At 41.4% G+C, this 24773-nt stretch overlaps 3 protein-coding genes across 5 annotated transcripts in view; 1 reads left to right on the forward strand and 2 right to left on the reverse strand.

The window, feature by feature from the left end:
• Positions 1–8520, reverse strand: part of si:ch211-117c9.5 (sodium- and chloride-dependent creatine transporter 1) — a 21660-nt gene extending 13140 nt beyond the window's left edge. The window contains exons 1-5 of the mRNA XM_015968035.3: positions 7924–8520; positions 6443–6745; positions 1660–1791; positions 1240–1576; positions 787–919 (exon numbers count right to left, since the gene is read on the reverse strand). Coding sequence (XP_015823521.3) covers positions 787–919; positions 1240–1576; positions 1660–1791; positions 6443–6745; positions 7924–7966 — 948 coding nt within the window. The 5' untranslated portion in view covers positions 7967–8520. The remainder of the gene's footprint in view (positions 1–786; positions 920–1239; positions 1577–1659; positions 1792–6442; positions 6746–7923) is intronic.
• A 1950-nt stretch (positions 8521–10470) lies between these two features.
• Positions 10471–23362, reverse strand: LOC107391013 (transmembrane prolyl 4-hydroxylase). 3 transcript variants are annotated; one of them, XM_015968038.3, is made up of 9 exons: positions 22362–23362; positions 21819–21900; positions 14949–15145; positions 14760–14850; positions 13345–13507; positions 13076–13261; positions 12830–12893; positions 12621–12744; positions 10471–12502 (listed from the first exon to the last, which is right to left on the reverse strand). In XM_015968038.3, the coding sequence occupies exons 1-9, from the start codon at positions 22716–22718 to the stop codon at positions 12285–12287; spliced, it is 1482 nt and encodes a 493-aa protein (XP_015823524.1). In that variant the 5' UTR covers positions 22719–23362; the 3' UTR covers positions 10471–12284. The 3 variants fall into 3 exon arrangements, with proteins under 3 accessions (XP_015823524.1, XP_015823525.1, XP_015823523.1); XM_015968039.3 differs by having other exon boundaries at positions 12647–12744; positions 12830–12920; XM_015968037.3 differs by having other exon boundaries at positions 12830–12920.
• Positions 17385–20108, forward strand: LOC107391014 (secreted frizzled-related protein 5). Its single transcript, XM_015968041.3, has 4 exons — positions 17385–18055; positions 19064–19242; positions 19318–19404; positions 19502–20108. Exons 1-4 carry the CDS (start codon positions 17526–17528, stop codon positions 19819–19821), a joined length of 1116 nt encoding a protein of 371 aa, XP_015823527.1. The 5' UTR covers positions 17385–17525; the 3' UTR covers positions 19822–20108.
• Positions 23363–24773: the final 1411 nt, after the last annotated feature.

The following is a 24773-nucleotide window of genomic DNA, read 5'->3' on the forward strand; positions in this document are numbered from 1 at the left end:
CCAGTTCAGTCTCTCTCATTATTTCCCCCTGGCTCTATGAGCTTTGGCTACCAGGAAGGCACAAGTCTGCAAACACGGTTTCCTCTACGTGTTAGTGAATGAAGACTTTAACCCTAACCCTAACCCAGGGAAGACAATGCAGAAAGCAAACAGTTAAAAAACAGAAGCGGTTACCTATTTTCCCCAGAACGATTTCTACTAGAACTATTATGTAACGCTGTGTTGGGGATAAATGAGAGATTATGGTGTTCTTGAAAATAAATAAATAAAGAAACGGGCTGGCACACTGAAAAAACATGTGAGCATGCACAGCGTTTATATCGTTTAAGTAGACGCTGATCCTCAGTCTGAAGCAAAGCTTATCTAAGTCAAACAGCAATGTGCTGCGATTGTTTCCCTCTTTTCATGGAGGCAGGCAAAGATGTGTGCACTGAAAACGTCTGACACAGTAATTAGGTACTGACATCAATGGAACATCTGGCCATGTTAGAATGTGTTTTGTGTAAAATTAGTAAATAACCTGAATAAATAGCAAAAAATGCAAGGAAATTTTAGATTTGTGCACTTTTAAGATGTCAGAAGTACACTTTGGTCTTGGGTGTGCTTGGAGTAGATGTGTCCTATGGCACTGTAAACTCTATTTCTCAGAACTGAGGCCATTCATGAAGCAATCAGCAGGTAAGACTGTAACTATTTATAACTTTGTTTTAAACATGCTCCAAATATCCTTTTAAAATAGACTCAAAACACTAAGATGTGACCCTGATTTCCTAAAAGAAAAGTCACCTTGCCAGTAGATTTAACTCCTTTCCACATGCAGAAGTAAACGATGACCCAGGTGGCCATGAGACACAGCACCATCTCATAGCTCATGACACCAGGCTCATGCAGGCCTGCAGACAGACGGAGCACTTTACGTCTAGAAGGAGAAGCAGACGTTTGCCAATTAGAACAAAGAATGACTTTTTCCAAAAGCACCAAAGGCATATATAAAGATACGGGAAAATTTGTTAGAATGGCTTAACTGAACGGTGCTTTGCTTTGTGAGTTTAATGAGGCTTGCAAATGCAAGATTAATGCAAAACATGTCAAATGTCAAAAAACACTAAAATAAAGGTTTGAATGACTGGAAGAAGTGGGCACACAGCAATCTAGCACAAAGAAAACTGGAATGTCAAATAAATTTGTTATTTAGCTAGGTGTAAAAAAACATTCTGCTTGATTAAATCTGCAACGTACTCCCAGAACTCGATTACAGGGGAGCGCAGGCCCTCTGCCTCCACACAGCTGCCGTTGAGCAGAAGCTGAGATGAGGACAGGTTAAGCGAGGTCACGTTGGAGAAAAGGCTGGAAGGGGTGGCAGCAGAAGACGATGCAGCAGGCTGAGCGGCGCTGCGGTTGTGACAGGTGCGTCGGAAGTCTTGTGTGCAGTTGGGGGTGTTCCAGGGGTGTCCACATGTGGCCCAGGGCAAGGGGTTTGTGAAAGAGTGGAAGAGAAAGTAAAGGCCCCACACCAGGATCATGATGTAGTAGGTATTACAGAAGAACACGATCACCATGGAGGCCAGGCCCAGACCTGAAAAGAAAGATTAATAACCAATACTTGAGAATGAGATTTAAGCAGAGCGCTAACATGAACGTGTACAGACAGGAAGATACCCTTGAAGAGCGGAGCAATGTTCCAGGCTGAGACCCCTCCTTGTTTCATGAACTGACCCAAAGCGATCTCCAGGAAGAAGACAGGGATGCCCCCGATGAACACGATCAGCAAGTAAGGGATCAGGAAAACCCCTGCAGCATCACACACGCACGCACGCACACACACACACACACACACACACACACACACACACACACACACACACACACACACACACACACACACACACACACACACACACACACACACACACACACACACACACACACACACACACACACACACACACACACATTCATCACAGGGAATATAAACACTAATCTTTTTATTATCACCTGCCACTGACAATAACGTCTGTCTATGTGTGTTCATTAGAAGATCATGAACCGCTGGGTGAATCTTATTAAAACCCTCTTAATGCTACCACTAGATCTACTACTTATCAACTTTTGGAGTCAACATGACAGATATGTAACCGTTGCTAATGCGAAAACAGAAATAACTCAGTCAACTTTACCGATATAGAGCTACAATTTCCTATTGCTGAGTCATTTATATAGCATACTCTGTGAGCTAACACGTCATTAAAGGGATACTAAGCAGTTTTGCTTGTTTTTAGCACCCCCTAGTGTCTTTTATTAATTATCTGTGGTCAAACCAAAAGTGAAAATTATCTCTCCTTATGATTTATTTTTAACACCTCAATCTTAATCTAGCTTTCATTAGTGTCTACTAGGGGCTGCATGACTTAATTTTTTTAAAAGTCGACAGTCAAGTAATGAAAATCGAGTCGACTTTGACTAGTCGTTGATGACGTCATACACCTGAAGCGGGGGGGCTTGGTCGGTTGGTTCGATGGAGTTTTGGACAATTAAAATTGCGCCCATCTTTTCAAAGTTAAACACATCTCTTTTAACAACGGTAGTTTCTGCTTCAGCCATCTCCCCTCTCCCCCCTCCCCCTGCGCAGCGGCCGCAAACTCACTGATGCGCCTGCAGCCTCTCAGAGTTCCTGCTGCTCTAAACATTAAAATAATTATTTCATTTTCTTGTTACTCACTTCTGATTACCTTTAATGGTGTCTGTTTGTTGCAACCACCAGGTACAAAAACTAACTTGTTTTTATTTGACTATTTTTCTGTCCTGTCTGTTTATTATCTTCCTGCATCTCCTCTCAATCCTAAAGAGAAACTGCTACCTGGGTTCATATATATTCACCTTATGAGTTACCTTTGAACTGCAGTTCTAAAAGATCTACCGACCGCAAAAACAGCGGAGTGCTCGCTGCTTGGCGGCCGCATCAGTGATCGATGCGTCACCGGAGGACAAAACAGGTGATACGCCCCGCTCCACAGCAGCGAAACGCATCAGGCACAATTAAAAGACAGAAAACATAAAAGGAAATGAGCCGACATAAACGATCGCATGTTAAATTTGTTTTTGAGGTGGCGACACCTGATTTGATAATGTTACTGTGGCCGTGCTCAGGACGCAGATGTCTGGAGCGCGTCAATGATCAGAGCTTTGCATGCGCTAGCTGGTTTAGGTTAGGATGGGGGTGAGGGGAAGGTTAAATTGCAAGAGGGTAAATGTCACAATTTGGTTAAATGTCCGTTTTACCGCGGGTGTCAGATACCGACGCTCTGGCACAGCGCTCGTCTCCGCCTCCTGACGCGCAAGAGCTCATCACCTGCTGTCTTTTCCGAGGACTGCATCTTGTCGCTCATTATCACGTGACAGCGACTAGCCAATGACAGGTATAAAAAGTCACTACAGAGCAGTGAAGTCGACTAGTCGACTAGTTCATACAACCCCTAGTGTCTACAGAAGTGGTTCATCACAAAATCACACAAATCAGCTGTGTTCACGATCTAAAACATGCAGGAACTTTTCTGGATGCAGAGTGCAGCGCCAGGTAAATATCTTCTAAATCTGACAGGTGGCGGACCAGCACTCTGAAGTTGCAAATGCGGTATACTGATCACAGAGTGCAGGATCTGAGTGACATTTCATCAACCCTAAGAGGTCATTTTAGCACATACTAGCCCAAGAAAATGGTTTAAAAATATGACAAAGTTGCACAGAAGCTTTGCATCACATCATGCATAATGTTACTTTCACAACGGAATAAATATGTAAAATATATTTTTTCTCAATATGAAATGACATAGGTTTAAATATCTGATTGGTGGCAGGTGATTTTAATTCCATCAAAGAAAGCCTTAAATATTAAAGTAGTGTTTTTACTGACTGAATAAAGTCTCTTCCTGCTCCCTGAACAGACGATAATATTGGAAGGCTTTAATGACTCGTGCAGCTCAGACACCAGCACGACTCTCAGAACTCAACAACTAATGAAGGTCTGAGACTTGTGGAAGAAGACAGGTCAGACGTCGCTCTAGATAAGAGAAGTGTTGAGAGATGAGCACATTGTGTCTTGTTTCATAAGCATTTGGACATTAGTGGCAAACGCAGCATCGGCCTTGAGCTTAAAAGCTGCTCCACCAGGAGAAAGACAAAAGCATATTGATCGACGATGACTGGGAGACAACAGACTCAGAAGAACAAACGACATCTCAACACGGTTGTACTCATGGACTCTATTGTTACTCCAGTTTTAGATGCTCGTTTTGCAGCAGAAGTTGGAGCCGACTGAGGGCAAATCAGCTCTCTAAACTGAATGTAAACTGCTGGGATTTGTTCATAACAAAGCTGAGTGATGCCAGCACAGTGCGCAGATGGGAGGGAGTCACATGACCAGCTATGACGCAGAGCAGAAAGAAGCCAAGAAGAAAGGAGGAAAAAATGGATGGATTACATGAGAGGCAGGTAGAGAACTGGGACACTGCTGTGGTGGAGAATTTTTAACATTTTACAAGAGGGGACCGATCTGACTCGGCGTCAGCGCTGCCTCTTGAGCTTCAGTCGGCTCATCGTTCTTGATGTCGTTCTCTGACAGAAGATGGCTTTGGCCATATAAGGAAACATTCAGGAGCTAAGAGAGAAAGGGCCGAGAGAGCAGGAGAGACATGGGGAGAGAGAGAGAGAGATAGAGACAGGGAATCGTCTTTACATATCTCAGCTGATTGGTCAAATTGTCAAGGAAGTAGTAAGTAAATCCTCTTTTATGGAACGAGGTGACGAGTTACAGATAAGCAGCTGCTTTCTAGCGCACACTCATTCAGCAGCACACGCTTTTTCCTCCGTTTCCTGCGGCGTGTTCTTCATTCAGTAGCAAGCAGGTGCCACTATCTACTCCCTTTAGAGTTACAACACGTGCCCTCCCTGGGTTTAAGTCAAGGGCATTATGGACTGTAGCAGATGAGACTGTGCTGACGCCGAGGGGAGGAAGGGATGGGCGCAGTCACAGAACGGTTATTGTGTGGCACATCCATATGCGTCCTTATCAGGACAGGAGCAGGGTGGGAGAGAACACCTAAGTGTGCCTCGAGCTCACAGGGGGTGGACTGTGTGAGGCAGGGCATTGTTATATGATCCCAGTGTGTGGGTCTGGTCACAAGACACACATATACATGAAAGAGAGGGCGAAGTAACACACACACACACACACACACACACACACATAATAACACGTTCAGTTTGATTTCAACAAAACGCCCCATAAAAACTGTGGGTAAGGCTGCGATAAGAACAATCAAGGTCGAAAGTCGCAGTCAGGCGAGGTTAGTGGTGGAAAAGTTGACATAGATTAAAAAGGAGGCATGATACGTCTCAGATCTCAAATGCCAGTGAGAGCAGGAGGTGCACTGCAGGGCAAACGGCTCTAAGTCTGCCTGGTAAGCTACAATAAATAAAGAGAATCACGTGCCGAGGCACAGCTTTGGAGCTACATGATTACTGCCACGCAGGCTCTCCTTTTCCTGCCCTTACAGAATTATGTCTCAACACACTGCCCTTCTCGACGTCCACTCTGTTACAGTTAAACACACAGCACGTCAAGACCTGGGGGGGGGGGGGGGCACTATTATTCATTTAAAATGAAGAGAAGAAGACATCGCTGATATTTTAACATACTTTAGGACTGCTGCCAGAGACACTAGATGTTTTCTTTAATCATGGCCATTGTTAACCACAATCAGCCTCATTAGGTGAGAGTTCATGGTCTGATTTATGAAACGTAGCCTTTCTCACCAGCATGAAGCAGGCATCTGAAATTGGTGCTGAAGTCTTTCAGAAATGGAACGTTCCATTATCCTAAAACGACCTAAGATAACACTACATCAATAAATGATGTGACAGAAATGATGTTTGTAGATAACAGGGAGCTGCGGTTGGACTGGTGGAAGAAAGTGGAGGACTGTGCAGACTAAAGTTCAGTTTAATTAATGACAAAGTTGTTGCTTTAATTTCCCTGATGAGGAGGAACACAGGTGGCTGCAGAGTAATATTCCACACTCGTCATTCAGCATTATCAGATGAATGAATGTGTGATGAAATTATTAATGACTGCTTACTTCAAAGCAAAGACGCAACACTGGAACACGCTAAAACAACTGGATGGGCTTTTGTCAAATCAGTAAAACATGAAATTAGACAAATTATCAGTATTTTTACACTAATAATGAACAGCTGCTTTTTCACAATTAGCTTGGACTACCCGATCTGGTCTCCTGGGTTAATGTGGGATATATTCTGTCAAGGGGGCATTATCCTGTTTCCTCAAATATCGTGCCAGAGAAAAAGACACATTATATTTTTATTTGAACTGTTTCCATTCTAGGGCAGAGAGAAGACAGAGATACACAGCGGTCTTGGGGCTCACCTCCTCCGTTCTTGTAGCAGAGATAGGGGAACCGCCACACGTTGCCCAAGCCGACAGCAAAACCAACGCACGACATAATGAAGTCCATCTGTCTGGTCCAGGTTTCTCTCTCCACTACAGGTACTGCTACAACGCCATTTCCATTGATGGCCGAGGCCCCGTCCTGGCTCTGTGGCGGGCCATCTCCTCCTCCGTCACCGCATCCCGAGCCCACTCCAGGCACGGGCACCAGGGGACGAGCTGACCCCATGCCATCCTCCTCAGACAGGGTCCCCGCCTCCAACTGGGAAACACTGATTTCACCTGGGAGGGTTCAGACGAGATAGATGATGAGGTGAAATAGCTCAAAACTACGGGGATGAAGTAGTTTAGAGTTAAATATTCAGATCACACAAAAATAAACAGAGAACTATATTGTGACACATGACACACTGATGAATTAGTCTTTAAACCAGACGTATAAGATAAACTGTGATTCATTGCAAAAACTACCACTAGAGCCAATTACCCTCCAAAAAAAGGTAAAATGACTTAAATACATCTCTCAGAATTGCTTTCCATATGTGTTAAAACTACCCACATTGTTTTACAATGCATTGTGATCACTGAGCCCTCCCTCGATGTTCAAATTTTTGGTTTCTGTTTCACTGACAGTGATGAGTGTGCTGCTGTAGAGTCACCTAGACGTATACATCAAGCCCCACACAAGCTTTGCTTTTGTCGAACACCGCACAAACATGCTTAAAAAGCCAGATTATGCCACTTCACCGTGCACTTGGATTCTGGTATCAGTGTCAGACTGTGATGGGTGCAAAGCCAGGCAGTTGAATCCAGATTGAAGCAGTTTGAGGGGGGGATTGTGGGTAGACAGGAGGGAAACGTTGGGCGAGTGACGTAAGCATGCATGGAGCAACTTTATAGGAAGATGCCTGTGGCTTCAGACCATGTGTGAGAAGTATGAATGAATTCAATTCAATTCAAATTCAATTCAAAAATACTTTATTAATCCCAGAGGGAAATTGATTACCAGTGTATGATTTATCAATGTTTAATAAAAAAAAAAGCTGAGGATTAATGAAACACTAATTTCAACGCCTATATGTGACAAAAACACCCAATGGGAAGCTGCTGAGAAAAACTTTAGCATAAGATTTGGTTTGGCAAATAAATAAATTCATTATTCAGATGGTCTGGTCTGTATTCAGCTCCAAAACGACAGCAGGCTGTTCGGAGTCAGCCCCGTGCCACGTTTTATTATTATTATTATTATTATTATTATTATTATTATTATTATCATACATCAGTGTGTGCATGATGTAATAACAATTAAGGCAGAAGGAGGTTGAGCGCAGCTGGTATGTGGCTGATTCATCCCTGGTGGATAAAGTGAAAGATGCTCTCATTTAGCTGCATTTATTAGTAATTATTGTAAATAAAAGAAGGAATAAATATAAACAGTGGAGGTTCTTGACATCACTCACCTTGGCTGTTTTCTTCCAACTCAGGTGACATATTGTTGGTCATAAAAATAGGTATTGATTCAAGAGGGTTGCTTTTTATCTAGGTAGGGGGCCGCTGATGGTTTGAGAATGTCAGGATAAAGGCTTAAACCTGCAGGCTCAGAGAGGCAGACAGAGATGTAGTCGCAATATTCTGGCTACACCAATCCAATAGCTTTTTCTGAGTTGATCTCTTCTTTCTTGAATGAGCAAAAGTAATAATAATAATACAATGAAAATCGCAGTTTTTTATGTGAATATCACAGGTTTGAACCTTTTTAGCTCTGCCAGGAGATGGAAAATGTCACAAAGCGCCGCAGTCAGTTCAGCCGTTGACAGAGACTCAAAAGCAGTCGACGAAGCACTTGAAGGTAAGCCTGAAGAATCTCATGGAGAACCCTTAAATAAAAATGATGCTAAGCCTTGGAGTAAAGAATAATCGCGTTGCTTGATTGATTCAGGAGCTCGGTGAGAAGTCCCTGTTCCGTTTAGTGAGATGCCGCGGTTTCAACGACCGAAGAATGCGATCCTCTCTGCTCGACGGTTCGTTTGGCTGTGACGGACGCTCCCCACGCCTCCTCCCGCTGCGGGCCGCGCTGATTGGCTGAGAGCGAGCCGGTGCGCACCGCTCAGCATCATCAGCAGCGCCGCGTAGCCCACGGTCACAAGGATGGCTTTATTACGTCCTTGACCCAAAACCAGAGAAATTATTCCAGACACAAGTCCAAACCAGTGTTGGGTTATTTGTTTTGTTGCTCATGTCGCCAAGGAATGTGTTAAAATGATCCAAACCACAGAAGGTCAGGGCAAACATGCAAATGAAGGTTGACTATCAGAAATATACCTTTTAAAGGGACAGTTCACGACTGTAAAAATGTTGTAAAGAATTATTGTTACCTCTTGAAAGTACTTCAGTTCGCAGAAATATACAAGGAGTTCTGACAAGGTCCTGGAGTAGAACCAAAAACAGCTGCCACCTTAAAACAATTATTTATTTATCATGTATAGTATAAATAGTATAATCACCAAAAAACATTATATGAACAAACATTTTAAATGACACGATTATTCCAGCTGAGATTTTCTGTTTTTGCTGGATCATGCTGTTTTATTGCAAATAACCAAATTATTTTATAGAAACAAAGATGTCATGACAAGCTAAACAGGTAAAGACATAAAATACTACTTATATGTTATTATATGGTTAAAACTGAAATAGTTAGCAGCAGCTTGATATTATCATCGATCAGACTAGTAATTAGCTCACCACTCAGGTCAGAACTACTGTTTTTTTCCATGTTAATTCGAAGAGGTCACTTGCCCAGGAAGCGACAAGCGTGAAGAGAGAGCTGAGTCAGTCGATGTTTCAACTCTCATCTATGGTCATGAGTTTAATGACAGACAGAACGGCATCACAGATACAAGCAGCCAAAATGAGTTTTCTTCAAAGGGCGTCTTGGCTCTTCTTATAGGGTGAGAAGCTCGGTCATCCGGGAGGGGCCCGGAGTAGACCCGCTGCTCCTCCACATCGAGAGGAGCCAGGTGAGGTGGCTCGGGTAACTGGTCAGGATGCCTCCTGACACCCCCCTGGTGAGATCCAAAGGACACTCTGGAGGGACTATGTCTCTCACCTGGCCAGGGAACACATTGGGTTTCCCTCGGAGGAGCAGGCCCAAGTGGCTGGGGAGAGGGATGTCTGAGCCTCTCGACTTAGGCTGCTGCCCCCGTGACCTGACTCAGAATAAGTAGCTGAAAATGGATGGATGAACTTGTCCATGACCTTTTAACGAATAAATAAATAAAAATAAATCACTTCACAAAAATGGAACTAAGTGAAACAAGGACTGATAGAGGGCAGAATCTGAAAACTATTTTTGCCCCTGGTAATAAAATCTTTAGATCCTTATTAATGAGTAATACCATGTACCATCCAGCAATGACACTTTGTCATGAAGGTAATTTTAAACAATTTGTGTTTAAAAAAAATCATACAAAAAATTTGAGTTCACTAGATGATTAAAGGAGAGAAAAAAAGACACATTTCTTGACCAAAATTTGTTATAAGCTTATGGATATGATGCAACTTTTTATTTAAAAATTATTTTTTGACCCAGTATTTGCTAGAATGATCCTTTACAGGGTTAATGAAATGTCACTCAGAACCCACCACCCTCTATGGCCAGAATACCGGACTTGCAACTTTAGAGGTGCAGCTCAAGTCACTGCTGGTGGGTGTAGTTGCAGCTGCAGTCTGCTTCCAGCACGTTTCCTGCATATTTTAAATCGTGAACATATGTGATTAGTTTGGTTTAGTGATGAACCACTCCTCTAGTCACTAATGAAGGCTGAGGAGACATTTCAGCAGTGAGATGAAGGTGTTAAAGAGGCTTAACCACAGTAGACACTAGGGGGTGCTAAACAAGCAAAACAGCCTAGCAGCCATTTAAATGTGTGCAGAATTAATCTATAAATGTGATTTTGCTGTAAATGATCTGAAAGTGATTTGAGTAGAAATTTTTACCAGGAGAATGAGTTTTGCAGGTTGTTTCTTTTAATAAATATTATCATGCATTAGCTGTAAATTAAATAATCAATCCAGAGCTACTAAAAACAGTGATGGTGTTCAGTGTTCATCTAGTGGTAGCCAAGTGCATTAACAGCAACAAATGAATAAATACACTCCACCAATAATGAAACAGCTTTACACATTAATCTTAACACACAGCAAATACAATAATAGTAACAAATTTAGTGCAACATCAAGCATTAATGAATACACATGCTTAAAAATGAATAAATGATTGAAATAAACAACACTCAAATAAATAGTCTCAGACAATAAATATAATGTGAAGATATAAAGTTTTAAAACCAATAACTTAATATTTAATTTCTCCTGAGGTGCAGGTTTGACAGTTATTTTCCAGTCTTTGTTTGTTTCTATTCGGCTTAATAACATCTTTAAATAATTCTATGAACAAAAATAAACAAAAACGAAGGACTGAGCCAACATGGAGAATCTTCTAAAAGCTTCATTACATTCTCACACAGCTATTGTGACACGGCTTGATTAAAGCAAAAGCCGTAATCCTGTAGAATAAATAACGACGAGCAGTTAATCAAACACATGCCTGCATCTTTTAAACGTCTTCTCACATTGTTCAGATATTTATATCATTCAGAACCAGTTTTACATTTCTAAAGAAAAGAATTAGTCTCCCCAGTTTTTATATTTGATGTATTTTTTGTTGGTTTTGGTCTCGAGTTGTCATGGATTGTACTTTTCCAGGGGTTCAAAACCATTTTTCAACTTCCACCCAAAAATGGTTGTGCTTTTCTCACGTGTGTGTGTGTGTGTGTTTAGGAATTTGAGCAAACTAAACATGTACTAGACACAAAATGACAAAATAAAAAAAATAAAAATTACCGGTAAGCATAAATCTGACACAGTTCAGACACGTCATCTTTCAGTGGATCCATTTATATGTTCCTAGAGCGATACCATTTTATACTTCATTATTTTTATTTTTTACACATCCAAATCAGTTATCTTTGGCCTTTTTTGTTGATGCATCAAAAGAAAGAGAACCGGAGAGACTATTTCAAGTGAACAAATGAATAAATATCTAGAAATACTGTTCTAACACTATGAGACAGCCCAAGAACAGTTGGTCACAATTACTTTAAAATGAAAATCTGGCTCTTTAACAAGAAAAGGGCTGCACAATATATTGCAAGTATATCGTTATCGCGATATCAGGAAGCGCAATATGCATATCGCAAAGAACAGATAAATATCATGGTCAGCTCAAATGTTTGCTACGTATTCTGTTAATCAAATGGAAGCACGATGTTTAACAAATCAAATAAGAGCTCTTCACCCGTCGGGCCAATAGGTTAGATGCCCGCCCCCGAGGTGGACGGCACTTCATTTTGATGGTTGGCAAACACCTGAATTAGCTTTGTTCAGCTCTTTCTGCTGATTCTGCTTTTCCCGGGATCCACCGATTGCCTTTTCTTGTTCATTGTTTTATTTCCCTTCCTCACATCTTTTGCTTTTCTCACTTTTATGATATTTTTTGGTAATTTTTTGTGTTAAGTTTTTATTTATCGCAAGTAATATCGTCATCGCATTCGCAATATTAATCACTGTTATCGCATATCGCAGGTTTTCCTAATATCGTGCAGCCCTAAACAAGAACATCTGAAAAATGAGGGCAGGTCAAGACTTCTGCACAGAAAAGTGTTGCATGTGAGACAGCGTACATACCAAGCAGCCCTCACTAAAATCAAAGCCTCAGTTCAAAATCTGGGTTGCAAAGTTGCACCAACCAAAGTCCTGGCTATAGATCCAGGTGGAGGTCGCTGTGTGAGAGGGAGTAGTATTGGTCTTCCATGGCAGCCTTAGTTTGATGCCTTTGTGATGCTACTAGTCTCTGGTAGCGGGCCTGCTGCTGGTAATCCGGGTCCACATTTACCCAGCTGTTGGCCACCCACTTCACTCCTCGCCTGACTGGGCAGTCACCGTGCAAAGAAAACTCATCTAACTCTCCCATCCAACCTGTGGAACAAAGACAAACTACATGAACTGTTGATGCTGAAGCCACTGAAGGACCTTGTTTACTAAACATCACTGCATATGTGTGTATGGGCTACAGGAAAGGCTGGTTTAGTGTTACCTCTCCCATCAGAGAGATGGTTATACCAGAGGAGAGCTGTTGCAGTGGTGGGCTTCATTCTCAGATTCCCTTTGCCACATGTCTGTTGTGTGTCGGTCAAATCCACTCCCTCCTGAACCAGTGCCTACAAAAACACAGAACCGCTGATGTTAGTCCCTCGATCGTTAATGCTAACAGTAAAAAAAAGTCCAGGTTGAGAGCAGACTCACCTGCTCATCATAAGTACGATTGTCTGCCACAGGAAATGTGATTTCACCACCATCCTCCACAGAGCTAAGGTACAATGACACAGTCAGATACCTAGAATAAAACACAGGCAACTGTAAATTTTGTTTATTTACCAACAATTTGATTATGTATACCAAAGCAAAACCATAAAACATGTCAATAAAACAAACCACTATAATTATCAAGAACTGTGAAGTGAATAGAGCAAGAGTTTTTATGATGCACACCTGCAGGAGACCTCAGTGAGAGCAGATGCGTTTCCTGCCAAGCGAGTGTGTGTACAGGTGGTCTCTGGGTGGGAGGAGCTGCTGTCATAGTGAGCACTGCTGAAGTCTCCGTGCTCGTAACGAATAACCTGCAGCGGTTCGCTCAGCTCGACCAGTGAAGAGGGCAGATGTGTCAGACCGATTACTCTGAATGCAGGACACAAGACAGCGTGTTCCCGTTGAAAACAGCTGTATGAGTAGCTAAGAACATAGTGTGTGAAGGTAGTGACCTTTTCCTGAGCGTCTGCAGCACACGGTGAGATCCTGATCCTTGATAAAGCCACGTATGCCTGTTTCTTTGTTTGAAGTGGCTATGGAGCTTCCCACTTCTCTGTTGTTGTGGGCGCTGGGACACGTCGTAAACCCGCCTGAAGTCACCCAGTGTCAGCGTTCCTACAGACTCACACAAAACCAGATTACGGTTATTCTGTGTGTGACTTCAATTCACGGACGTAATCTCAGATTCTTGCTTGGTGAACAGCAGTCTGCAACAGTCTAGCCCTCTTTTCTCCTTTCTTTTTCATTCATGCTCCTCTTCGTTCAACCATGTGTTGCTGCTTTCTGCTGAAACCGTCCCCCCCATCACTCCTCTCAGGGAGGCCATGCCCCAGTCCCAACAATACCTCTGGGGTGCCACATTAGAAGTGGCTGGGAGTGTGGAAGATGGAGTAGGGGATACAGGATATCTGGGGGCTTTAAAGAAAACAGGGGGTGAACAATCGGGTTTTAATGAGACGGGACAAGGCCCATCCGGATGTGCAGAATGCCTGGCACAATGGACTCGGGTCAAAATGGTGTCACCCCACTTCCTGCTTTGCCACTCAAAAACACTCGCACCACTTAGCAATTTACTGTACTATTGTTCCACCCCCCCCCCCCCCCCCCCCGAACAGTTCTGATAATGAGCTAGAGATAGGAGCCCTCCTTTAACTTTGCTGAGGACACTACAGATTGTGGAACTGGTGATAAAAATGGTGAAAGTGATCTGAAGAAATGGTTGAAATGATGACTTTGAACTGGCACGAACCAGGATGGAGGTTAAACAAACATATGTGCTGAGATGGATGTGTACTATCTTTGAGTCAATGATTTTAGAAGTGTTCATGTTTATGTATTTAGCAGACACTTTTGTCCAAAGCGACTTACAAATGAGAATCGGCATATTGCCCTTGAGGCTAACAACAACAATAACAACAACAACAACATTGACATCAGTCATGGAGAGCAGGGAACAAGGAGTGGACAGAAGAAAGGGGGGACGGGTGCAGGGAGGGTGCTGGTTAGTTAGCTAGTTCATGACATCTTTGTAGCAGATTTAGGCCGTGTCATTTATGAGATGTGGTTTCACGTGGTGGAGGACATACATTTAGGCAGTCACAGAAGACCACAGGGCATGTGAGCTGGGCAAAAGCTCTGCATGTGGGTCACACCTGGGTCAGGTGATGGTGTAGTGTTACTGAACAACAACTCGTCTGGCAGCACAGAGGACAGGTGGAGCAAAACCTAACCTCCTTAAAATGACTGAAGCATTTGGACTAGAAAAAAACTAAATCAACATTTAGGTTTTCACTCTCAAACGATGCTCCTTTCCAAACGCAATCGTTTCCACAAGTGCTAAACACACAGGAACCTCCGGAGAACTCACCTGTGGGACAGGCTTCCAGACCAGCCAGCATTTGCCGTAAGCTTTCGGGGCTCAACCAGGTTCCATCTTGAGAACGTGAATGACTCAAAATCTGACAGGAGTATCAAAACATATTTATCATTTTAATAAGAAGAACAACAATTCTTTTACATTTCATTGGTAACATGGAATTCAAGTGATTGCTGTCACCTCTTCTTTCTGAAGGAACCCATCTTGGTTCAGGTCCAGCAGACTGAAGACCTCCTCTGAGCTGAGAGAAAGTAATGGTTGGTTTGACTCCTCTTGACCCTGGCTAGGCATTGATGACTGGCTGTCCATCAGACCTTTGAGCTGAGCCAGCTGCACCACCACACGGCACTCCTCTTCTGACAGGAACCCGGGGATCTCTAAAAGAAAAACATCAAACTTTACTTCAATTTCAGCTAAACAAAAATCCCATGAAGTTACTGGGGTGTACATTTTTATCCAGTTATTCAAAAATAAAGGAAGTCTGCTCAGAGTGGAAGTGAGACTCAAGGACACATCATAGATCCAAGAGATCAGTTTGGAGATCGGCACAGGCTAATCAGAGGAACAAGAACAGAACAAGCTAGGTTTTGAATGTAAACATGGGCACAGAACACTCATCCCTCCCCTCCGGTATCTTCCCTGAGACGCTTCTGCTGGAATCAGAAACCCCCAATGCCAGAGGAAACGAAATAGCACAAAACACCAGTCGCTGTTTTCTAGGTCCAAACGTCGTTTGTGACTCTGGTAGTTTGTCCTAAAGTTGAAGTGGTAGCAACCGCTGTTTCTCCTCTGATACTACTGAGCCGCAAAGCTCTCACACCAAAGGTCTGTAGCTAGATACGCGAGTGTGTAACGAGTAGAGGACCCAGGGAAGTGTGGAAGTGCGGTGGTGCGGCGAGACCGACAACAGGATGGTCCAATAGTGGCTTTTGGTCCGAAAACAACTTCTGGCTGCGGTTTTTAAGGCAAATGCAAAAGAACCACTTTATTACATTTTCCCCCACAATATATTTATAACTATACTATGTTAGACTGTTGTTAAGATTGAAAAAATGTTTTAAGCTAATCTGTTTTCCAAATTTGCAATTGTAGCTTTAATTGTTTGGAAATTAAAAAACAAAACAATGTCAATTTTAAAAAAAGTTTTTTTAATAGCCTAAAACCAATACTGCAAATTTTGTCACTATAAAACAAAAGTAGAAACTCTTAGAAAATAAAACCTGAAACTTCTCCATGGGAAACACAGAAATCGACTGAGAGGCTGTAAGTGGATTAGTGACCTGATCTGTTAGAAGACTAAACTGATCAGAGCACATAACAAACCTTTCAAGGGTTCATTTTGAGTCACTCCAATCAATGACCAATAATTAGAGCGAGGTAAACTTGCTTTCTAAATCACTAAACCAAACAGGAAAAGTTAGGTGTTTTTTAATAACCTTTTACTTTGTTAGAAGTTAGTTAATCAAAAAGCAGGTAAAGTAAATGATGTGTTCTGACTTATTAGCTGTATTCATTAACGTTTTAGGTCTTTAAGAACAAGGAGTCAGGAAGTGAGCAGGTGCATCTAATGAATACAAGCGTTTCCCCACTGTTATCCTACAGAGACTCCCTGGAGGTGAAGCCTCTCTCTAAGGTGAAGTTAATGAAGGACAACATTGGATTCTCACAGAGATCAGAAGGTGCAGACTTTAGGGAACGAGTGACTGCTAATATCAATTAAAGTTAATGTAATTCGAATTTGCAATTATTTTTATTTTTACAAGCATGTTCTTGAAGCAAGTCACCCTGAATAAGGATTAGTTGTTATCCATTTTGGTTTCATAAAATCTTACATACTTTGTGTTAATTCTACATATTCAGTTAGCAGCACTCAAATATAAATATAAAGCATCATGCCATTACTTCCTCCCATTCCAGTTGAAATCCAAGCAGTCTCTTGACCGTTTCCCCCTACAATAAAAAACTTCCGGTATGTTGGCTGCTTCTACAGTAGGAGCTTTGTTTGTGTTTTGTTTGTTTGTCTTTTACACTGTACTCTCCGTTAAGCCCTATTGTCCAGTCAAGCCTCGTTAATCTGGATAACTGATATGAATGAAGAGGGACTGACCCTTCCTCTTCCACAAATGTCAACCCCCCCCCCCCCCCCCCCCCCCAGAAAGGAAGTGACCTGCTTGTCAGAACAAGAATCAGGCCATGGCTGCACAGCAGGACAACACACATTTTTGTTTGTTTTCCAGTCTCTCTCACACACACACACACACACACACACACACACACACCACTGTGTGTGAGCGATAACGGTCATGTCAGTATTTTAAGAACATTTGGTTATTCAGGGAAAAGCTATAATAAAAAATTCTGAATAAATGATGAAACTTGATAAAAACAAAGTTTGTTAAAGAAGAATCAGATCAGGACTTGAAAGTAGGATGGAAATGTGAGATCTAGCATTTTCCATAATTCTACACATAAACTAAAGAACAGCCTTGAAAAATATATTTAATTAGTTGCAAATCTTTTTTATTTTCAAATGTGCATATCTAGTCTGAATGAAGGCACATATCGTTAGTATCCCACCCCTTCTCCCACTGCTCCACACCTCCCCTCACCCCTTCCTATGCAAGTCGGTTTACCACCCACTATAAATACACCTATTCTCACATCCTCTCCTCCACTTTCACACAGAGATCCGCACTTCTTCAGGACCAATCCGACTAACCAGTTTCAGCTTCAGGTCAGCTACGTTTTATAACAGAGATGTTATTATGTTCAGCTTCTCTGTTATGTCTCCTTTTGCTTGCTGGGCCTAGCAGCCCATTAGCCAGGCCTGGTAGAGGGAGAACAGGGCTGGAAGGACGCCTAAAGCCCGAGGGTAGGGATCGATCTGGACTCAAGGACAAGGGTGGAGAACAGACAACAGCTGACAGCAGAAGAGAAACTGAACTGGGAGATCCTTCTGCCTTACAACCAGGAGCTGCAGCTGGAGACAATGGGGACATGTGGGGAGAGATCGGTACTACATTCAACTTCAGGTCCTCATTTTCGTTCAGTGATGACCAATTATGGGAGCCCCGCATCACTTCTTACTGTGTGCCTATCCCACCTGGAATGGCACTGTGCCAGAACATTGGTTATACCTCCATGAGGATGCCTAACCTGCTGGGCCACGATTCTCCAGCCGAAGCTGTTCAACAGAGCGCCAGCTGGCTGCCTCTACTCGCCAGAGAGTGCCACCCAGACGCCCGCATATTCCTCTGCTCTCTCTTTGCTCCCATCTGTCTTGACCGGTAGGTTTATGAAAAACTAGTCATGTTTTTAAATGCAATACCTTATTTGCATGAACTGTGATGACAGTTTAGCTTTAGGAGTCCTTAGTATTTTGTAAATACCGCTCTCTATAAGCCCCACCTAGGTGTGCTAAACCTTCCCACAAGTGAACTGGGCTTTAACCAGTAGAAACCAGGCTAAACTAGCAAACGAATAAAAACAACCCCAGTTGCCAATTTTCCTCTGTTTAATACTCCCATAATTCACTGTTGCCCCATCTATGTGTGCTACTTCTGATAACTGGACTGGGCTTGAGCTAGTTGAAGCCATGCTAAACATAGCAAAAAACAACAACGACAAAAAAAAAAAAAATTTAAAAACTCAGGTGCTACTTTTCCACTTGTTCAATATTTTGTGCCTATTTTCAAGGCCGATATCCAGATATTTTCCAACTTATTTGCATGCAAACTTGTCTTTAACATTAGTTGATGCGCAACAATTCTGAAGCTGAATTAGTTTTTGACCACCAAATGTAACCAGCTGTTGAATCTTCATTTTGTACATTGCTCAATGTTGAAATCAGACATTTAACTAAAGTTAATCAAGCAAATCAGTAATTTGGCCAAGTATTAAAATTTCAAAATTGGTAAATAAAAAACAAATTTTAGTAGGAAAAATGTTTTGAGCATTTAATAAATCAGATGTTAAAATACACTTTAAATACAATCTGAAGCAGCACCGGGCTGACCAGGGACGTGCCCGACTTGAAATCAGCTTTACTAAAGAGGTACACTGGCCAATGCCGAATCGCCGATGCATAAAAAATGCCAAATATTGGCACAATATATCGGTCTGCTGATACATCGGTCTACCCCTACTGTTTACAATGCATTTGTCATCCTATAAGGTGGATCCATGTGATGTAGGAGCAAAGGCTTAATAAATTAAACCAGTTTCAAAATCAAACTTTTCCACCAGTCTGCATCATCATCAACATCATCTCCCATACCCCCTCGGCTTCTTTACAGGTTTATATCACCCTGCAGAAGTCTGTGTGAATCTGTGCGGGACAGCTGTGCACCAATCATGAGTTGTTATGGTTACCCGTGGCCAGAAATTCTCCGGTGTGACCAGTATCCTGCAGACCACCTTGTGTGCATCTCCTCCATCACAAACACCACGAACATTCACATAGGAGCGCACAGAGGTAAGAAAATGTAAATATACAGTTAAGCGAACTTCATTAAACCAACTGACCAATTCGGTGGTTTAACTGTTCCAGTGCCTCAGGCGAGCTGCCGAGATTGCGAGCTGGAGGAGGGCTCCTCTTCAAAAGACACACTAGAGACCTTTTGTAGGAGTGATTTTGGTGAGCATCAGCATTAGTCCACTTATAAGATCACTCTACACCTACACTTGTTTGTTCTAGCTAAAGAGAACTTTTATCTATTCTTCTGTTTTTTCAGTGGTGAAACTGCGTCTGACGAGGCTCAAATATAGCCCTGCAAGTCTCGCTCAGTTCTCACTGGCTGCTAAACTGGACGTCTTAAAGCACGGGCCCCTGTTAGGAGGACAGTTACGTTCCTGCATTGAGCTGTGGCTGGAGAGGGATGCTACCTGTGTGCATAACATGACTCAAAAACATCCGCGAGGAGGCACGTTCCTAGTGACAGGCACGGTGCAGGGGGAGCACCTGGTGGTCAGCAAGGCTTATGCTTGGCAAAGAGGTGACAAGAACCTAATGGCAGCTGCACGGAGATGGAAAAGTCACAAATGCCGACATTAATGTTTCTCAGAAATATTTCTAGCAGAATCACCAAACTATAGTTAGAGTAGCATGTAGAAACCTACGGCTGTAAATAATACGTATTTTATTTTTTAAATTCCCTTATGAGAGAAATAAATTGTGCAAAAAATAAATAAACATATAAATAAAAAACATGATGCAGGAAACTGATCAAGCATACCCTTGTATTGCTTCTGAAGTGGTGATAAATAATGTTTAATAAAATGTACATACTCTATATTTATACATTGACCAAATGTTGGTGTATGTTTCTGATTGCAGCAATGTTTCTATTTGTCACTTTTCTAAAAAAAAAAAGTTAAAAGGCAAAGCAAACTGAAATATGTTTCTTTAATTAGTTTTCATTAATTCAATTTATTCTAAAATTGACTTTTAAATTTAAAAGACAATTAAGGAACAAACAAACTAGGGCTGCACAATATATCGAAAAATTATCGTCATCGGGATAACAGGACGTGTGATAGGCCCATCGCAAAGCACGTCAAAAATGGCGATAAATGTTTGGTTCAAACATTTCCATCCGTGTCATTCATCAACTTTTTGTAAACCAGCTCTGTTTTTTACGGGGAAGTATTATTTGACCAATCAAATGTAGCCCTTCTGATATGCAGCCAATCAGATGGGTCCGTTCACGTAATACGCCCGCCCCCTACATAGACCCTAGGATGGGTGGAACGCAACACCCGAACTGAGTTAGCGGCGCCCTTCCCTTGTTCGTCATGCTGGCTCAGATTAACGAACTCACTTTGTGCTGAGGTTTCTGGAATCAGCGCTGCTTTCAAACGTGAACGTGAGTCCGCTCGGTGTCGTTAAGCAGCTGATAATAACCGGGCTGACTCCGACATGTGCCGGTGAACCAACCCACCTACCTCCATGTCGCTAGTGTTCCACCGGGTGGTGATGTTAGCCCCAGGCTCCGGTTAGCTTCCAGCTAAAAGGCTACAGCACTCCTCTCCCAGTCCCACCCTGCTAAAGAGGGCCTGGAAAAGTTCCCCCACGCATCAAAGTGATTTTTCATTTATGAGCTTTTATAACCTTGTTATTCAGGATAGTTGATTTGCTGCTGCACATAAACTGTCAGTCAGAAGCTCTGCTAGCCGGTTATCTTAGAGGAGCTAGTTCAATTTGTTAGCTTGTTATCAGAATCATAGTTGCAGTTTCATCATCTGAGCTGCTTTTTAAGATCTAGGTAAACTTGTTCAATTTGGGGTTAAAAACAAACGTTTTCACATATTTTCCATGTAGTTTTTTTTGCCAGTTCCTCTTCTGAAAGGTAGACAATTGTTTTTCTCTATCCCTCAAAAAATATTAATATTCTCCTAGTTTGGCCCAGCACAGTTCACTTCACAATAGCAGCAACAGCCTTGTATCATAACCACATAAGTGGAGAAAATGCTCAGTAGCAATGAGAGAATTTGCTGTTGCATTTAAGTGATGTTAACTATTATTTAACATTTAAACTTATTTTCAGATTTTTTTTTATTTATTCAAAAAACCCTGCTAAGGGATGTTTTCTGTATTTGGAGCATCAGAAAAAGTTTTACGGTGGAGGTGATGTTTTAAAGTCACTGAGAAACTGCATGCATGCAGTTTGTTGTTTTGCTGCTAATACAGTAGCAGGTGCAGCTGCATATTTTTTCAATAAAAATGTTATGTTGTAATGGAATTCATGCATTAGTTTTTGTTTGCTTTGAACCCAGAGCAGACGTCACACGCCTGACGACATCAACACTGCATACTTTGGTATTTGTTCATTTATTGTGAGTAATATCGATATCGCAATATTAAGCACTGTTATCGAATATCGCAGGTTTTCCTAATATTGTGCAGCCCTAAATCAAATCAAACTTGTTGAAAAGGTAGCAACATTTTGGTCAATCTCATAAACGAGCTAAAAACTGGTTATGTTATTAAAGTGTGTGTCAAACTGAGTTTCAATGATAGACTGCAATAAGCACCATCCCTTAAAGACTTACCAAAAAGCAGAGGCTTTAGGCTGAGCGTCCTCATCTCATGTGTTCTGTCTGGCACAATGGACACCCGTTGAACATGTCCAACCTGCAGGAATATAGAAAGTAATTTCAGACATTGTTTATATTGTCTCTTTTTCCCCCTTGGCCCCTACAATTTAAAGGTGTGGTTAATTGTAAAACATTTTAAATTCTGATTATAATCGGTCACGAGTTTTTTGTGCAGTCTGAACATTAAAATAGTCTCCCACACTTATCCATACATTAACTTGAAATGCTAGTATTTGAAAATTCTTCTATCCACATGACACCCTGTGAATTTGCATTGGTAGCCTCACTCATCTTGACGCTCAGGAAGGTGTATTTTTTTTTTTTACTTTGTTTACAGTAAGGACAGAGCGGAGGGTGTCTTGGTGATAGTGAAAATAGTGCAAAAAGCAATACAACATTGCTAACTTGTCCCATTTTCTCCATTTCGGAAGGGGAAACATCCTGGTGGCCAAATATCGCCTGAATTCAGTAGTACACATATTTTGGCTCTTCTCTTACCCGTATCCCCTCCATGCGATGCAGACTGAAACTTTGACTGTAGTCCTCCACACGTAGCTCTCTCGTCGATGGAGCAGCTTGGGGCAAACTGCTTCTGCTGCCGCTGACTGTAGCGGATGATTCCCCGTCCCCTCTAACTAAATCACCCGGACCGTTGTTGTAGTGCACGTAGAGTAGCAGGGCGATGACATTAAGAATGTAAACATGGAAAAAGACCATGACCACAACGAAATACGCCCGAGAGCAAACATTACTTCGCTGGATGTGCAACCGAGTTGATCGAAAGGGAACATTGAAGGGTTTGCCGCTGATGTTGGGTTGTTCCTGCTCTATTAAATCTTCTTCAATGTCTTCCATATTCACAACACACGACTGGATACGAAATTTATAACGCAGCTAGAAAAGTGGGCCACGTTGTTCTCAATTTTAGTTAACGTTAGCGAACATTAGCAGGCAGCTACAAACCTCTGTTGTAGCTATTTGGAGAGAATGCGACGCTGACGTCTCGGCTGCTTTCATCCGAAGAGAAAACGCAGCTTCGAGCAGGTAAAAAACAGGGCCACCAATCTTTTCTTTAATATATTTATGTGTCATAATTACTTGAAGTAGTCTAATCCGCTGTTAGCTAGCCGACTGCCCCAACAACCTGCCTAACAAACAGCACAGAAGAAACTAACGTATTACGACAGCATTGTCATACAGAAGCTACCGTAAATAGTTTTTTGCGACAACCTCAAAACAACAACAAACGATGGTATTTATCTACTTATCAATCAAATGGACCTTTCCCACATTATCTACTGTTTAGAAATACACTGTTAACTGCTCATAATAATTCAAAGTCGTCACACATCTCCCGCTCTTGTTCACAATTATTTATTTTGGATGTACACACTGCATAATTTGTTCTCATAAGTACAATGATTGGACTATAAAATCATTTTAAATGCACCCACAATCCAAAAACGTTCTCAAAGTCTAAACATTGTTGCTCAATATAACCACAACATCACAGCGCAATTCAGCTTCTTGGAATAAAATGAAAACGTTTAAAACTTTGTGCAGAACCATTTGGGATAAATAGTTTTGATGTAAAAGATTTAACAGATTATCTCATAAATGCTTGAATTACAATCTGAAATAAAATAAAGTGAATTTTCGATTTTCATTTTGTTTCATTATTCATTTTTATTGTACTTTTTTATTTCAGAAAAATTTGCAGAAAAAAGACCTACTGAAGCAAGGAATAAAGTTGAAAGGAACAAATGTGTATGTTAATGAACATCTAACCAAGAAAAATGCAGATATTGCAAGACAAGCAAGATTATTAAGAAAACAGAAGAAAATACAGTTAACCTGGACAACAGATTGTAAGGTGTTCATTAAGTTAAATGGAACACCGGAGCAGGCACAGGTCTTAGTCATTAAAGAGCTGATGGACCTGGAAAAATACGGCTGATAAAATCTAAGGCAAAGCATTGGGATGGTCGATGGTACTTTTAATGAATTGTCAAATAGGATGGTACTTAGCCTAGACGAAGTACTGTTAGAGGGGATGGTGTGTGGATAAGATATTTAATAAAGTCAGATGGCTGACAGATTTCAAGTAACAAATCAAATGGATGTTGAAACTGGAACACTGGGGTATGATAGCAATATAGATTCTGACTGTAATTTTTTTTACTAAAATGTTAAAGGACTGTAATTATTATACAATGGAACAATTTAAAAGGAACATAGAGTGGGGTAAGAATATAACTATGGTTCATTTCAATAGTAGAAGTCTATATGCAAACTTTCAATTTATTAAAGCATGTATAGCACAGTTTAATCAACCATTTGATGTGATAGCAATATCAGAGACTTGGATAAACACTGGAAAAGAAGAGGATTTTGAGATGGAAGGATATGAGTTCCTCCATCTAGATAGGACAAATAAAACAGGAGGTGGGGTAGCACTCTAAGTTGATAAAAATTTAAGGTTTGAAAAAATGAGTAAAATGACAAGGGTGGTAGATGGAGTGATGGAATGTATAACAGTGGAATTATATATGAAAAAACAGAAAAATATCATTGTTAGTAGCATATATAGAACACCAGGATCAAAGATTGAGACTTTTAAGGACATTATGGAGGACTTGTACACAAATCTGAATCAGAAAAGAATGTTTATTTGTGTAGACTTTAATATTGATTTATTGAACCCGAATCATTATAAGAGTACTGAAGAATTTATTGAGTCAATGTATTGTATGGGAGTATTTCCCCTGATAACAAGACCGACGAGAATAACCACTCATGGTGCAACTCTATTAGATAATATTTTTACAAATGTAATGGAAGAAACTATAAAAGGTGGGATATTGATAAATGATATAAGTGACCACTTACCAGTTTTTGTAACTTATGACT

This window comes from Nothobranchius furzeri, chromosome 15, assembly GCF_043380555.1.
Source record: "Nothobranchius furzeri strain GRZ-AD chromosome 15, NfurGRZ-RIMD1, whole genome shotgun sequence".
Lineage (NCBI taxonomy): Eukaryota > Metazoa > Chordata > Actinopteri > Cyprinodontiformes > Nothobranchiidae > Nothobranchius > Nothobranchius furzeri.

What these genes read in the sequence shown, in the direction of transcription:
- LOC107391014 (XM_015968041.3), top strand. Translation starts at nt 17,526, where the DNA reads ATGTTATTATGTTCAGCTTCTCTGTTATGTCTCCTTTTGCTTGCTGGG. An exon ending in GCTCCCATCTGTCTTGACCG is followed by an intron (nt 18,056 to 19,063) that starts GTAGGTTTATGA and finishes GCTTCTTTACAG; the next exon opens with GTTTATATCACCCTGCAGAA. An exon ending in CTTTTGTAGGAGTGATTTTG is followed by an intron (nt 19,405 to 19,501) that starts GTGAGCATCAGC and finishes CTGTTTTTTCAG; the next exon opens with TGGTGAAACTGCGTCTGACG.
- LOC107391013 (XM_015968037.3), bottom strand. Translation starts at nt 22,718, where the DNA reads ATGGAAGACATTGAAGAAGATTTAATAGAGCAGGAACAACCCAACATC. An exon ending in ATCGCATGGAGGGGATACGG is followed by an intron (nt 21,901 to 22,361) that starts GTAAGAGAAGAG and finishes ATATTCCTGCAG; the next exon opens with GTTGGACATGTTCAACGGGT. An exon ending in CTGCAGACGCTCAGGAAAAG is followed by an intron (nt 13,262 to 13,344) that starts GTCACTACCTTC and finishes TCCTGCATTCAG; the next exon opens with AGTAATCGGTCTGACACATC.